Raw genomic sequence first — 17604 nt, 5'->3', positions numbered from 1 at the left:
AGCCTAATATGACCCTACTTTCCATAATAATGACATGTAAGAGAGACCTTACAACCACAAGACTTATTGCAAGACTGCCTGGGAGATTGAGACCTTTGTGCGTCTCTACCATGGTGGTAATTACCACTCTTACCATCATGTCTCCCCCTAATAGTCAATGTATGAGAAGTATATGTTGCATCCACATTCTTTCTGTTTATCTCCTCTCTGAGTAAGGCACCCTTAACATCCTGGAGTTTCAAACCATCCTTAGGAATATTAGTACTACACATGGAAATATGAAAAGTGTCCCATGACTTAGAAAGGGTTACAAGAAAGAACAAGGGAAGAAGAGTATCCTTAAACTCAATGCCTTGCAAAGTCGATTGGCTGAAAATCGAGTGAGACTCATCCTTCAAATGTGCAGACACATTAGTCCCTTCCTTCATGCAAAGGTCTTGAGTTGTTTCAACCAATACATCTATGAAACAAGACTTTTCTTATCATAAAGATTACATGACTTTTCCCATGAGTGCCAAGCATTATCTTCATGTGCCACAACATTGAAATTTGGACTTTACAATTTTGGTTTTCAAAGGCCTAACCTGCTTCTTTTGAACTAGTACCTACCATATATGTGTCTTCCAATAGGTGAAGTTTGATCCGTTAAGCTTTTCAATATTAAAAATAGCATTGTCATTTGAAAAACCAACCATAATGACAATATACCAATGTAAAATCCAAGAGAATGGGCTACTATAAATGATTGCAAATCATCCCCCAAAACTCAGCCAAAACAAATGTGAAACAGGAGGAAATACCAAAGTATAGAGCCGTCCACGAACCACAAGCAATAGACTACCAAAGTACAATGTCTACTCTCTAAGACAATGTTGAAAATTGTAATTGTAGTAAAGTTGAAATAAATATAGTTGTATATGTCAATCCAACTATGGGAAAATAGCCAAGAAAGTAAGCTCCCATTGCCAGGGATATCCGAGTAGCCACCAATATCAAAGATTGTCACAAACTCAAATTGTTAGTAAGCCATACATCCCATAATCATATACATCACTGACAAACTGGTGATAGAGGTAAGTGTCGATTTTAAAGCATACGAAATCAAATCAGCCCACAAGTGTAGGTATTGTGTCCAATAGAATATAAGAGATCAACCTCTGCCAAGTACAAGCATCACCCACTAGAAGCAAATCCATAATGCAAAGTGAGCAAGCAAAGCTCAAGACATATATATCAAAGCATCCGAGAAGCCCAAGCGCATCACAAATACATCTAGGAGCATAAGTGTCAAATGAAGCTTCAATATTTGTAAGTAAGCATAAAAGCTCAAAGAATTTGACTAAATTCCAAGTACATCAAATGTAGCTCAAATCCAATAATCAAAGCATGTCATAACCATACCTTGGTTTATACATCAATGCTAGATATCACCATAGAGACATGTAGCATACTTGAAATACCATGTAGGCACAATAGGCATTCAAAGCATGAAGTTCATTGTTGTATGCTTGCTATCCAAACTATTATAATATCAATAAACACCATATCTTCTTCATCTTACCATTCATGTCCTAGCTTTCCCCATTGACTATGTGTGCTTCTACACAATACCTCTGATAAAGCATGCTAAGGGACTAGCATTTACCTAGGAGGGTACAAATATTCATTCCATGATTGCTAAAAATTGAACTCTTACAAATAGTAATTATCAAAAATAGATATTATTTAAATCCAATAGCTCAAAGAAGCCATCAAAGGCATGAGGAGTTACCACAAGCATCATCTTCAAAAGTTGTTAAAAATAGTAAGTGGTAACTAGTAGCTACAAGTAGCAAGAAGAGACCAAGACAAAAGCTAACCAAATAAGATAATAACTTTTTGGCATGTTTCAGGCTATTGTAGTCTCTTAAAATTTCATTTCTATTCATACTTTCATCCCATAATTATCTCATTGCATTTTAGAGTTTACACAAAGACTGCATATTATAAAATTCAAGTGTCGAGCCTACTCCTATGCAAATTGGTAAGCCTATGGGTGAAACTAAATTGTCTTACAAGCTTATGTGTGTTTGAATATCATGTATGCTTAATATAACAATACCACGCATGCATATTAAATCCCACATGTGCAAGCTATGTCAACCTCATCTAAAGGCCAAACAAGAAAGGGACTAAATGGTCAACGGTGCCCACCCAAAAAGGATACCCTGTGTATGTAGTTTGCAAAGATTAATGGATAGCTCATTCTTGGCTATGCAAAATTGTAGAACTCTTCTTCTCCTTCACAACTCCATAGGTCGAGAGAACGAGAGCTTGACAGAGCATGAGTGAGTGAGGTAAAAAGCATCAAAGAGTGAGTTAGAGAGGAGTCCACCATTATTATTCTTAATTTCCCCCCTCCTCCTCCTCCTCCTCTTCTTTTGCATTCTTAGGGTTGGAGCTTTAAATGCATACTTCTTCGTAATATTCTCTTTGATTATCTTATCAAAAATATTTCTTTACCAAAAAATGAAATTGAAGTTCCTCAAACTCAATTATCCACTTGATTAATCTCCATGAAAGTCTTCTATTATTGAGAAGTTGATGGAAAAGGGAATAGTTAGCCAAAAAGGAAACACGTTTGGAAAGTAGATAGGTTTTGATTCTTATATATGGAAAAAAATCATGATCTATTATGAGTTCCATTGGAATCCTAACTCTATTACAATATTCCTTTCATGTATTGAGAATATTTTCTCTTTATGAAAGGACAAGTGTAATAGCAATTTCGCATATTGATCTATCAGTATGATAAACTTACTCCCAATCTAGTGGTCGCAAACTATTTATGTTCCCGCCCTTTCCTTTCATTCTAAAAACTACATATTTGCATTCATGCATATGGCAATATAGCAATAACAAGGGATATAAGACTTGGAAACCAGAGGAATAAGATCTTGTTTTTGTCTTCTAGCAAAATCCAAAGTTGAAATAACCAAAATGGTCATAGAGGCTATATCTCTTATACTCTGCAACCTCATCCAAAATATAATAGATGGATCAATTTCCAATCAAGGAATGGAAACATATAATGATCTCTTTGTAGTGCAACATTGAGGGGCTTGCAATATACACAAGTCTTCCAACCACTAGTATTCTTTGTTTGAAACACCACAAGGATAATCCACTATGAAAACTCTGGTGAGAGTAAATGTCCTAGCCTTTAATAGCTTGTCAATACCATAGCTTGTTCCTTCAACAAAAACCTCAACCTTTTATAGATTGGCTTGGCTCCTTTCGAAATGATGTGATATTTTCTCCCTTCTAACCATATACTTCTTCATAAGATGTAATGAACACATTAGGGAACTTTCCAATCCTAATTTCGTAGGCACTACTCTCGGCATTTGTAAGATGCAAACTTAGCATCTATTCCATCAACTCCTTTGCACCCCTTTACAACTTCAATTCCATCAATTTTCTTTCCTTAACTCTGCTTATTAGATCCCATTATTCAATTACTTGGGCGATATAGGCTTCAGAAACCACGTCTTCAAGGAAAGGGGTAGATATATAAAGATCGAATACACAACCAGAGTTTGACAATTTATCTTCTACAAAATCACCTTCTTCTACTCCATCATTCCTAGTTGCCATGTTGAATTTCTTTCTTCAACCTTTCTTGTTGTGAAGAGTGAAAATACCCCATTCTTATACAACTCCAATAGCTTGTAAAAGAGATAAAGCACCAAGCTTTGCATGCATTACATGACAAATTACTTTTATAAAAACTCCAAATGCTTTTCCCTCTAACCCTCAAATGATCCCCAAACACAAACTTTTGCCCAATTAGTCAAATGGATTTTGGAACCCAAAAGACTAGACTATTGAAAGTTAACCACTTTGTACAAGACTATACGATTAAATGCATTTGGATACCTTTATCAATGTACACCTCTCCAACACTAAAAGTCTATACCAACCATCTATAATGGAAAAAATGTCGAGGTCTTCAATGCTATGAACTCTCACAATTTCCCTCTCTTGCACAAGGCTCATTAGAGACCTTTAAGTTGTAGCATTCTTTGGCCTTCTCTCGAGTGCAAATGACATAGCATGAAAATTTGTTCTTAATTTTCATTTCTTCTTTGACACTCTCCTTTCATATTCTTCTACTTACTTCCCTTGTTCCATGCCTCATCTTCTTTGTCTTTCTCTATCTTTAACTATTTCTGTGTGCATATTAGCTTCTTCACCTTGACATGGCTACATTCTTTCCTCTATTATTACATTTCAAATGAGTTGTTATATATTAAGACTAGGGCTTTGATTTCTTTTAATTTGGGAAGGAGATAAGGAGGGGAGTTAAAATTAGACAACACTAAAGGGGCCCCCTTACAAATTGTGTTGAAGTAGATGAGGAGAAGAATTGAAATTGAATAGCACTAAAAAGGCCTCCTATTGAATTTGCACATGTGTATACCTTTAAGAAAATTAAAAAGATAAAGCACTAAAAGAACATCACCTAGAATGTATTTCTAAGCAAGGATAATATATAACTTTTCCTAGGTGACGTGCAAAGATATATATTTTGATGGGCTCTTTTTTTGTTATGCATAACTACATTAATTACATAGAATTTATAAGTCGCATGATTACTAAGCATCACACAATGTGGCAAAGGAGATGCCAACATGCCAATGAGCCAAATTAACCTTGGTAAGAAAACCCACATGCTCAATGGTGCTAAACCACCACTAAAGGAGAATCTCTCTCTCTCTCTCTCTCTCTCTCTCTCTCTCTCTCTCTCTCTCATCACCATTCAAGGATGAGCTGGAGAGAGTGGCCTTCATGAGGAAGAAGGTTATCCTACAAGGACTCCCAAGGGATCCTATCTATATAGACAATTATCTTACTAAATCCAAGTGGAGCATCGATGCGCCAACATGATTAGAATCCATTAAGCAAGAAAATAAGGCAAAACTAATGTATAGGGATAGTTGGGCCATGAGCGATCACCTATGAGCAAGATCCTCTAGAAATACCAAAGACCATATGGAGGTGTAACTATGTGAGGATTCTTTTGAGCTATTTAAAGTCTCTCAAAAGCTTCAAGAAGCCTTACATGGCCCATCACAAGTAATGAAATATCTTGCCTTTGTATATATGTACGAAGATGTATGATCATAAATTCATGCGGTGATAATAATATAAATCCTCATGCCCTTGAAAACCGTCTTGCACATCATGATACTGGTGACCCCGTGAGTGAGATAAGAGGGATATGTGAATCAGCCCTTAAGTGGCTCTAAAAGAAGAGCATTACGAGTGAATTTATTCAGGGAATTCAGTCACAAAAAAAGTGACGACTTAACAAAGCGTGATACCAAAACTGGCTACCAACCTTGGCGCCAACATCATGATGCTTTCTTGGCAACGATCAGCCCAAAATGACCGTGATGATGACAACACCACTCACAGGACTGATCATCGATACGGAAATCAGCAAATCGTGATCTAAGTATCTTCACAAGATGCGAGAAATTAGCAAGACAACTCTAGAACTGGGTATAAAGAGGCAACGGTGTTGGATATGGAAGCATGTGAGAGCGTCCCACAACTTGGGGAGTGTAAGGAGAGAAGTATTAGTGTGTTGAGCAGACAACAGGAGCTGCTTTGAAGCCCAAGAGCGGGGACTTTCATGATAGGAAACTCTTGCTCCTCTTGTGTATGATAGAGGAGAGGAGGGGGGTTATTCTTGTTGGAGATAAAGTGTTATTTGGGGTTGTTTTAGCAGTAGAGAAGGGGCTACTCTCTTTTGGAGACATCAAGAGTGTGTGAAGACAAAGAGAAGAAGACCATCCTGTCCATTTATCTATCTGAATCACAAGGACTTCATTTCATCTTCATCAAGCTCACTGGCCAAGAGTCCAAAACAGACGAGTTCGTGTGTTCATGGTGACAAGGGATTTTTGACTTCTAGGAAGCTTCGAGAGGTCTATTTCCCATCTTTTGGTGGTATCCTGGTACGAGTGTTTGTTGTCTTATCGGACTGTTAGATTTCCTTTTGTCCAATGCTTTGTAAATGCTCCTCTTGGTTGTGTGAACCATGGGTGGTAAATTGTTAATTTATGTGTCAAGAATCAAAGTTCAAGGGTGCTCTCATGTCTAATAACGAGATGGGTCTTGGTGCATTTGATGCCTAATAGTCTTTGTTATCTGATGTATTTCAATCATGGTGTTAGAGGTGTGAGCTTTCTTTTGGCGATATAATCATTTGTAAACAAACTTGCCTTTATATACTAAGTTCTATCCCCAATTTCAATGCTCTACTTAAGTCTCCTGGTATGAAGAGGTAAATAAACCTAGTAGTAGGCAATTCTTGTTATGCTCATTATCTATATCTATTTTGATCCTTTGAGTTGTGTGTCCTTGGATTTTTGGTGCCCCCTCGTGGTTATAACTAATATTTTGCAATAGATAACTCTAGACACATCTAGGGAGAATGGAGGCAATTGAGAATCAAGACATGATCATTGTTACACAAACACACCAAAGCTTTGAGAGGGACCCACCTAAAGTTTGTGACACACTTCGGAGTCCACCTACATATGCAACATAAGACATCAAGTTAAAGACTAGCTATATTGATCAAACAAGAGGTATACGATTGGATGTGCATCATTGATAATAAGGCAATCATATAGTGACTCGCGATTTACGAGACTCCGAGCATATGAGTGCAATATCAAGCTTTAATGGCTCACTACATCTAGGAAAAATGGAGATAATCACAAGACCAAACATGTATCATTACACGTGATCTTGAAGCTTGATATATGTGGGTTAGACTGAAGATCTCACGAACGAGAGAGAGAGAGAGAGAGAGAGAGAGAGAGAGAGAGAGAGAGAGAGAGTCACCCTCTGTAGACTTATTAAATGATATTATACAATACTCTAGACTAGGATAGATTCTTCTTGCAAGAGAAAGTGGACGAGATCTAGAGCACTAATGTTTCCAACCCATTTGCTCCAATGCAATGGACGTCATCCTCCGGTCACATTGAGACAATGGAACTAATTGGATATTCTACTAACCCCCCTATGCCCAATTGGCACAAAATGTATGTAGATCCCTCACTATACACTTTAGTACTTTTCATATTTAAGTTTCATCATCTTGAAGACCAATTTTTGTGGGAAAAAAAAATTGGGGATGGGGGATTTCATTTCATTTGAACGTTATGTACTCAATGGAGCATCCCAACATCATGTACTGAAGTCTCCATTGCATAAGTAGATCCCTCACTATACACTTTAGGTAGTACTTTAATATTCATATTTCATCATCTTGCAAACTAATTTCTGTGTGAAATGATATTTTTTTTGGTGTGTGTGTGTGTGTGTGTGTGTGTGTGTGTGTGTGTGTAATCAAAGCATCCAATTGTTACACAGCTCAATTGAAGGTTGAAATGAAGGCAATACAGTAAGAAAGAAAGCAAGCATGGATAAAAAACTCTTCCGTCTTGTCACTTTGCTTTGAATTGTGTATCACATATTACACTTCGTATGACACACTTTGATGTCCAATCACATAGTCAAGTTGTGCCCAGTCCACCAACCCCCACTTTGTATCCCTATGTGGATGTTGTATTGCATATCACGTGGCACTTTGCTTTGCATTAAATATCGCAGACTTTTCCTCGCACAACATACTGATAAGCAGTGAATACTACCCATTTTACACACTTCCTTCACCCAAGCCACTTTCGCCCTCAATAGACATTAATATATCTTTTTTTTTCCTCACCCCCTACACACATGCCCCCTTTCCCCCACTTATACACACTAGTGAGTATGTAAGAGGAGCAACTTCAATTATAAATCAACTGCTGGCAGTTTTACATAGACTCAATCGGGTGGTAAATACATAAAGGATGAGTATTTAGAAGTGCCTGTTTGCTTACATCCATATTAAATTATCTTAAATAAAATCCTCTTTTCATTGATGATTGTTGTATACTGGCATGTGGTAGAAAGAAGTCACCCTGTTATAGCTATAACATTGAGCTAGGCAGGAAACAGAAGGCACAGTACATCAGTTGATAGCACAATGAACAATCTGGAATCAGGCCTAACCACCTCAACCCAATTTATGTAGCATGGCTATACTGCCAGAAACAAAGTTCAGGTGCAATAGCCCAACCATTTGTTTCGTCATAAGTTCTATGACACAATTTCACGGGACTTCTCATAGTATCCTGATTATTTTATGGTTCACACCTCCCACTCCGAGCATGCAAGAAACAAATACAATTCTGAACCATCACATGGCACTGCCAACCGTTGTCAGAGACTAAATCTATAGCACTTCAAGAAAGCCAATACAAAGGGAAAAGCTAACATAGCCAAAGAGCATAGGTCTTCACTCTAAACATCCACTCACTAGAATATAAATTGCAGCATCTACTTAGATACATCTAGTTGATGGATGTATATACATGGACTACTGCTGACATTACAAAATTTACTGCTGCTGCTCCTCAAGTTAATTCCAGTCGTTTTATTTGCACATGGTGCAACATCAACAGAAAATTCCAACAGCACATTGCCTGTTGAATAATACACTCAGCCACTTGCAGATTGTAAGAAATTGGTATGGCAAATTGGAAGAAAATTCCCAGAAGAGAAGATAATATTGTCATGAGTAATTGCCATAAGTTCTACGCTAAAAAAGCTGGCAGTAACCAACCTCAAGAAGCCAAAAAATCAAATGATCTGCAACATAAATTATCTGCAAAAGCCTGAAGCAGACAAGTTTAGGAGATCCATAAAACACGGCATTTATTCTGAAAGACAGCTGAGATGCGGTGTGATTTAGAGAGTATGATAGCAGTCGCTTACACTGCAACAACTAAAACTCTCCGACACTCAGACCAAATCCAAACTTGTGATCTTTCTTCCAATGATCAATCTGTGTATGAGAAAAGTAAACCGCATTTAAGGTAATAAGGAAATACATGAAAGTATAAGCCTTTACACATTAGCAGTGTGCCCACCTCAGCTGACAAGAGAAGGTTGACCCCTAAGTTTAGTCTCTCTTCCAAATAAGCTGCCACACGACCATTTGAATCAATCTGACCCCTCAAGCGGCACTGTAAAGACAAACAACAAACAATTCCAAAGATATAACTGTCTCACTAGTATGAATATATCATGACACAAGCTAAAAAATAATTTATTCTGACCTCTCAAGCAGCACTAAAAGACCCCCACCAAAAAAACAAACAAACAAAACCAACTCTATGGATTAATTGTCTCACTAGTATGAATTCACATGACCACAAAATAATGACGACTATTTTTCCTTCAACATTGTTTCTGAGTTGTAAGGACCTGATCTGATAGTCCAGGCACTTAAATAAGAGGATGATCCACCATAATTTCAAAATATTTAGCAATCCATACAAAACAGTATGCCCAGGCAGCACAGGACTATCAATGACTATTTTCTAAACCCCCCTATTCGATTTCATGTCCTTGAGTTCGAACTTCCGAAAATTGACTTGATACTCAGGAGCCAATTCTACTGGATGGTTGGGCAGCTTGAGTTTGTCCATGGAGAAAACTAAGTCTGCTGTCAGCCCCCAAGTGAACACATTTCTGTTACCAATAATGGATTATGTGAACACATCCCTATGAGGATGTGTCTGAACTTTGAAAAAGATGTCTACAAATCAGAAATGAGTGTGCATGCCAGCTATCAGACCTCACATTGGAAGACTGTATCACTTGAAATCAGAATAGACCATATCCCCTAGTTCCTGGGGTATGAATGAATTCTAAATAGGCTAGGGGATAACTCAGGGATGACTGAGCTTGAGGATCATAAATAAACTGGGAGATCAAACATTCATAAAAGATTGGCCTCAATCCAGCTCTCCTTCCATCACCAAGAGGGGGTTTAGATAGAGCCCAGCTCCATGTTGGGTGCACACATGTTTTGTCATGGACACCTCACTTTTTACACACACACACACCCCCCACCCCCCCCCAAAAAAAAAAAAGAGGAAATCCTAATAAATAGCATTTCAGTGATAATCACCACCAAAGGAAATAACACTAGTACAAATTCCCTTTCCATACACTAATTTACAAGATAGTGCATGTTGACACAATAGAGTGGCATTCCATAATTGCCTACCATATGCCCTAGTTCTATTCAGTTTCTTTGCATTCCATGATGCATCTTTAATTCTCCCTCTGTTGTAAATTGAGCCCAAGTGTGTGTTACCAAATTTATTTTTCTTACAATCACTACAAAGCAAATCCATGACAAGACTAAGGGCTGTGAATAAATGACAAGACTAAGGGCTGTGAATAAATGGAGAATCAATACAAGAGTGCAGCTTTTGTCAGTGAGGTTTGTCAACTTTAAATAACCTGAAATACTAACTTGACCCTAAATGGCAGAGTCACATCCTAGCTCAAGCTGTAGTTAGGGAAAAGGCATTCGAATGGATTCAAACCAAAATTCTTAGAGCCTTGCAAGTAACCAAAGACATGTTTAGCAACTTGGCACTACTACATCCTTGGGTTGTGCATGTGCCTACTCACCTGTCATACTGCAAACTGAATACCAAGCCTCGCATTGCAAAAAAAGATAAGGCATCCTGTAGCCAGGCTGTAAGTGGAGGCATCAAACAATTTATTACCATTCGCGATAGGTTTGCAACCTGCAACCAAAACTGCTCTAACAGTCCTTGCAAATATTTAGATTGTTATGTAAACATGCCCTTTGCGTTTTGCATGAGTAGGATGGGGCAGGTCTATGAATAGCCATCCTTTGTAATCTCAAAACCTAGAGGATGAACCAAGCACACCTCTTCAGGAACGTCGCCATTCAAGAGTGGAGTCATTCTATCTTGCTCGTACACATGCAGCCATAGCAATCACATTTTGAATGGCAGTCTTCCTGGATGTGGCCTCTTCCTCATCATCCGGCTGACTTTACATAGTGTTACGCCTCTGTCTCAACACAAACTACTGCCAATTCCACCATCTGATGTGACCTTGAAAAGTTGTGATCGGCCTAAAAAGTTGTGATCGCCCAGCAGGGCATTAGAGGTCCTTCCCATAAATCTTAAAGTTTTCATCGACTGCATGATCCACATCCTTGTATCAACAGACTCACTGAACTGAGCATTTAGCACACTAACCTATTGCTGCAAATCTGATTTTGAGTCAAAAACTTCGTCGATAGTAACACCTCAAAATCCCTCGAACATGTCATAATTTTCAATTGATTGCTGTGTTTTAAAGTCAGCCATATGTTAGTGTTAGAGATTAGTCATCCCCGGGACTAGCATTTCTCACACTACTATTGGAGAAGTCAATTCTCTCAGAGGTACTCTCCAAGGGCACTTGGCATTTTTCCTATCAGTTTGGGTATTATTTCCAGCTGTCACCAGTATCCAAGCAGGTTTCATGGGCAAAACAGTGCTATGCAGGCAGGCTGGTATTTTTCACACTTATTGCAGCTGCTCAATCGGCCAGTTATAGCAGCATTTGGCAGGTCGGCCAAATTTGACAGCAATCGGCCAAATTTGGCTGGCTGATCTGCATACTTCTCATCTCCTTTGCTGGCTGTATCAGGGTTGTCACGTCCGATGGCATCCAATTAGTACAGTCCGATACTAGTATGATACTAATCGGACTAATAAATCTTCGACCTACGTCCAATGTTACGTCCGACGAAAGAAAAAATACATATATTTTTAAGTCTATGCTTAATGTTTGGACTTAAAAGTTAAAACATAAACTTGGAGATTCAAGTCAAAAGCGCAAAAGAGAGTTGGAACAAGACTTGAGAGTGTACTATGTAGCATGAATAATGAAACCAACAACTTTATTATGAGCCAGATGTGCAATCTCATACAGAAAGTATACAAAAATGAATTGAGATAAAAGCCATTATCTATGGCTCAATCCGAATCAAGATACATGATTACTCTAGGTGCTCATATCACTCTCGGCATCGAAGGTGGAAGCATCCTCATCGCCGCTTGAGGAGCCATCACCCTCCTCAACAAAATCACCCTCAATAATGACATTGCCCTCGTCATCATACTCAAGCTCTCTAAACTCTAGGTAAGAAGCAATGATAGGTATGTCCTCCTAGGACAAACTAGGAGTACTTCTCGAACCACTCCCACGCCTCATGTAGCATCTAAGGGTCCCACAAGCATCACAGGCAACCGATGTGGATGCCGAAGTGAAAGCTCCATCGCTACCGATGCAAGGGCGAATAACAACACGGGCACACCGTGCTTGAGTGCGAGAGACCCGCCACTCTATCTCCTCGAGCTCCAAGTAAAGCTCCCTAAAGATTTGCTCCTCCTCTAAGTCTTTCTCACAAGTCACACTTTTAAGTGTACTAGCGGAGAGCTTGAGTGAATCCACATTTATCTATACATTTAAAGAATAAATAACTTAGATTAAACAAATGAAACTTCTTTAAATATATTTCATAATCTATGAATAAAGTTATGAACTAAAAAGTATAAAAATTGAATATACGATACATGTCTTGCTATAGGCATCTCATGTTAATTACGTAGCATGCCTAAATTGAAGCAACAATAAATTAGTCGCTCCAATTGTCGTATGCTAAGCTTATTACGAATTTTGGTATGCATGAGGGAATAGGCGGACCCATTCCTCTCACATACACCCCACGAACAATCCTAAACCATGTGCAAAAAAAGTAAATTTAAACTTTAAACTTGCAAGTTATAAGTTTTAACTAGAATTAAATTAAAAATGAGAAAAGATTTTCAAACATGTGCAAGAATGCGTAAGGCCACTCTTTCGAGGTGAGGTAATTGGTAGCCAAATGACTCCCACCAAAAAGCAGCTTCCCAATGATTCTCGCTTCCAACAAATGATAGATGCGAAAGCGGTATCCCTTTGATCACTATAATTAATAAGCTCTTGGAGGAAGACACCACGGTGCTCTTAGGTCAAAGCCTTTGAAAAAAAAGTATCATGATTGGCAAGGGCATTGGTATCCATGAAGAGAGAGGGTTTTTTGAAGGCGGGATACAAGAGTCCCGCAAACCCATGCATGGGTCGCTTCATCCACTCCCATCTTTTCTTTGTCAAAAAGAGAATATCATCTCTTTTACGTGTGGTATCCAAGATATCACTACAATAAGTATAAGATAGTAGAGATTTAGAGAAAGATTTAGAGGTGAAATTTGAAAAGAAAAAGTATGAGACAATATGAAATGTAGATTCTAAAACAAAAATAAAACATGAATCGTTTTTCTTAAGAAACAAAAACAATACCATAAAACAGAGACCTCCCCATCCAAGATGATCAATAATTGTATCTCCTCCATTGTATCCACCATAAGATGATAGAGGAGGTCAATAGTAGCCTCCTCCATGTCTAAAAAGAAACAAAAACAATACCATAAAGAAAAGACCTCCTCATCCAAGATGGTCGATAATTATATCTCCTCCATCGTATCCGCCATAAGATAATAGAGGAGGCAAATAGTAGCCCCCTCCATGTCTATCATGGGAAGCACCTTGTAGATAGGAGTGCCGGCAATGATAATGCCCCTCACATCCATCCAAAATTCCTCCTTTAAGCAAAGCCTTTGAACGGCCTTTGCTTTCACTTGGCATGATGTGGACTCTCGTTCAAGCCATTTCTTAAACTCATTTGATACAACTGTTTTTTGTAGCTTATTGCAAACGTCATAGAGACGCTCAAGGAAAAGCCACATGATCGTAAACCGAGTCTTCGAGGGTTTCTTCAACTCCAAGTCTAAGTATGAGCGATAAATCACAAGAACTTGGACCTTGGAATTGACAAAGCCAATGACTATGTAAGCATTGTTGACAATCCTCGCTATCCACTCCAACTTCCCTATATCTTTCATAAGAAGATTTAGACAATGTGTAACGCATGGTGTACATACTATGAACGAAAACTCGGCCTCAAGTTTTCACCCCATAGATGCACAATTCGAGGCGTTGTCCGTGACAACTTGTACCACATTTTACAACCCAACCTACAAGATTATACACGATGAAATAAGAATAAATTTGGAAGGTTAAAAGAAAAGAGAAATTACAAAATAATGGACTTAAAAGCATTACCTCAATGACGGCTTGTCGTATGTGCCAATACATGAACAAGCCTATGGTTCTTCTTCCCCTTGTGTCCGTATCCACTGCTCGTAGAAAGTATATGCCAAGTGGGCAAGAGACGAGAATGTTGATGATCCCCCTTTTTTTGCCGTCACTCCATCCATTGGATAAAATAGAGCATCCATACTTTACCCAACCGACACGCACGGGCTCAAGGGACTTATCAAACCTCTCTCTCTCCTCATAGCGTTTCTTGGTCGCACGTTATTGTACGTGACACCGTACCATCCCTTACATGAACCAACGGCAGCAATGGCTTTCACCATCCGCTTCCATTAATCCACTTTGAGAATACAGAAAGAGAGATCGCACTCTGCATGCAATCTCTATTTTCGCTTGCCTTTGCCTCTCCTTGATAAAGAAGAGGGGACCGAAAACTTGCCCTATTGCTTAGGCAAGAGTGGCTTATCTTGAAGGAGAGAGGAGTGCGCAATGAAGTGCGAGATGGAGACACAAGTTGTAGAGCTAAGAGTTAGAGAGAGTGAACACAAAGATAGGTGTACCAAATCGTAATGGTACACAAAGAATAAAAGAATGTATTTATATGTTAGGATACAATAAGGGTGTGAAGTGATACCTTTAAGCTAACCAACTCCCACTAAACGAATGCAATGCTCATGCTAAGCCTTTGCAAGACACTTAGTGAGAACATCTACAAGGTAATCTTAGGTTTTGACCTTAGTCAATGTGACAAGACCCGAATGAAGTGATACCGAACATCTATGTGTTTGGTACGTGCATGGAACATGGCATTCTTAGCCAAACATACTACACTCTAGCTATCACAACCAAACACTGGGGTACGTGAAGAAAGACCAAAATCCTTGACCAAACGGCCAAGCCAAATAGCTTCCTTAGAAGCTTCTTTGGCTGAAATATATTCAGCTTCTGTAGTACTCAATACCACAATTTTTTGCAATCTTGAACACCAACAAATAGCCCTACCAACCAAAGTAAAAACATGCCCACTGGTAGATTTTCTAGTGTTAAGATCTCCTCCCATGTTCGAATCACAAAATCCTTGCAACTCTAGTATACCCTTTCCATAGCATATGCACTTTTCTTGTATACCTTTCAAGTATCTGAGGATACATTTCACAGCTTCCCCACGTGGCTTGCCACGGTTAGACATGAATCTACTAACAACTCCCATTGCATAAGCAATGTTAGGGCGAGTTGCAACCATGGAATACATCAAAGATCCACAAGCTGATGCATAAGGTATACCCTTCACGGCACTAGTAACTGCATCATTCTTAGGACAATCATCTTTGCTAAGCTTTGTGTGTGGCGGTAAAGACATACCAAGAGGCTTAGCATCAGCCATATTAAACATGTCAAGTACTTTGTTAATGTACTTGTCCTATGAGAGAAACAACAAACGTTGCTCTCTATCTCTTTTAATGCGCATGCCAAAAATGTATTCAGCTGCTCCCAAATCTTTCATGGAGAAGGCTAAACTCAACTGCCTTTTAAGAGCATTCAAAGTACTCTTATGCTGTCATGTAATGAGCATGTCATCCACATATAAAACCAACTCAATAAGGTTTCCATCATCAACCTTTTTAGTGTATAAGAAGTGATCTGCATGATTGCGTTTAAAACCAATGGCTGAGTATAAAGCTATCAAATTTTTTGTACTATTGTCTAGGGGCTTATTTCAGCCCATATAAACTGTGTTTCAGCTTGCAAACCAAATGCTCTTTTCCTGAAATAGCAAATCCTTTTGGCTGCTTCATATACAACTCTTCATCCAAGTCACCGTGAAGAAAAGCAATCTTCACGTCCATCTGATCCAACTCTAAATCCAAGGATGCAGTGAGAGCAAACAAAACATGGAGCATAGTCATCTTCACCACTGGTGAAAAGACCTCCTAGAAGTCTATGCCTTCCTTCTATGTATAGCCCTTAGCAACCAACAGTGCCTTGTACTTGGGCTTTCCATCAATACGTTTAACTTTGTAAACCCATTTATTTGGAATAGCTTTCCTATCCCTGGGCAAAGCTCCCATGTGTTATTTGCATATAGAGACTTCATCTCTTCCTACATAGCAAGGTCCCACTTTCTCTTGTTTTCACATGACTGTGCCTCTTTAAATGTCTGAGGCTCACCCTCATCAGTCAACAAAATGATATCCAAAGATGGCTGAAACCTCTGTGGCTGCCTTTTGACACACGTAGACCTTCTTACCCAATGATCTGTATTATCAAGCAGTGAACCTACATCCTGAGGAATGTGCACACCATCACCAAGTGGCTGATTTTCAGCATTTTCTTGCTGCTGTAATCTGTTTTCAGCATGTTCTTCTTGCTGTCCTATTTCATCTTGTGCATCTATTTGCTGTCCATGATCTTCTGGTTGTAGCACAATAGGTTGCTGCTCATTTTCAGTATGAAAAGGGACAAAACTTTCAGCTAATGGCTGCTGAATGGCTGGCTGTTCACGCTGAAATTTAACCTTCTTTTTATCAAGATCACCATGTGTAGCATTTTTCAGCAACTTTGCCTCATTAAATACTATGTCTCGGCTGCATACTATCTTCCTGCCCTAAGGAAGCCAAACTCTATAACCCATCTCTCCCTCGTCTCCATATCCCAAGAAGATGCCCTTGATGAATTCCATGTCTAGTTTGGTCCTTTTTTCCACATGTACATGCACAAAGGCATCACAACCAAAGACACACAAATGGTCATATGAAGCAGTTTTGCCAGACCAAACCTCTTCAAGAATGCCATTTTCCAATGCATGATTGGGAGAGTGATTGCGTACATGAACTGCAGTTTTAAGAGCATGAACTACAATTTTAAGAGCCTCTCCCCAAAATTGTTGCAGGAGATTAGTTGTGGACAGCATGCATCTGACTCTCTCACAAAGTGTGTGATTATATCTTTCAGCCATGTCATTTGATGCAATATTATAAGGGGTTGTTAACTCCCTCTTAATGCCATGCATCTCACAAAACTTGTTAAATTCATTTGAGACATACTCACCCCCATCATCTGTTCTTATGGCTTTCAACTAAAGCCCTTTCTGTGTGATAACAAAAGCATGAGCAACCTGCAGTGTATTCAAAAAATGAATCCAAAGAGGGGGTAACATGAAAAGTGGCACTGCTGTCCACTATCCATAATTGTAACAGCCCATCGTGAGCTAAAAGTAAGGCATCAATGACCTCCTTTTTGGTTATGTGCATATCACCAGCTGCTGCCATGAATATCTGCATCATTACATGAGGCTACAACAAGTATCTCTTCAGTGTCAGGAAGCTCTTCAATGACCACACCAGATACAATATTTACCTTCACAACTTCTTTTAAGGAAGAGTTGTCATCATCTTTCTTATCATCCTTCTTTTTCTTACCCTATTGTTTCTTTCTTTCTTGCCCTTTCTTGAAGTACCG

The 17604-nt window shown here is 38.9% G+C and overlaps 1 protein-coding gene across 3 annotated transcripts in view; it reads right to left on the bottom strand.

Moving 5' to 3' along the window:
* Positions 1-8279: 8279 nt before the first annotated feature.
* LOC148018824 (mitochondrial import receptor subunit TOM40-1-like) overlaps positions 8280-17604 on the bottom strand; it is a 47645-nt gene continuing 38320 nt past the window's right edge. Inside the window, exons 12-14 of one of the 3 annotated variants that reach the window (XM_087701610.1) lie at positions 9039-9134; positions 8884-8953; positions 8280-8783 (exon numbers count right to left, since the gene is read on the bottom strand). In XM_087701610.1, the coding sequence (XP_087557736.1) occupies positions 8894-8953; positions 9039-9134 (156 nt within the window). In that variant the 3' untranslated portion in view covers positions 8280-8783; positions 8884-8893. The remainder of the gene's footprint in view (positions 8784-8883; positions 8954-9038; positions 9135-17604) is intronic. The other 2 variants (XM_087701608.1, XM_087701609.1) reach the window with 2 other exon arrangements.

The sequence above is a fragment of the Lygodium microphyllum genome, chromosome 20 (genome assembly GCF_053477565.2).
Source record: "Lygodium microphyllum isolate KBCC chromosome 20, Lygodium_microphyllum_v1.1.10, whole genome shotgun sequence".
Lineage (NCBI taxonomy): Eukaryota > Viridiplantae > Streptophyta > Polypodiopsida > Schizaeales > Lygodiaceae > Lygodium > Lygodium microphyllum.
Note: the sequence above shows the minus strand (reverse complement) of the source record. Positions and strands in the feature narration are given on the sequence as shown.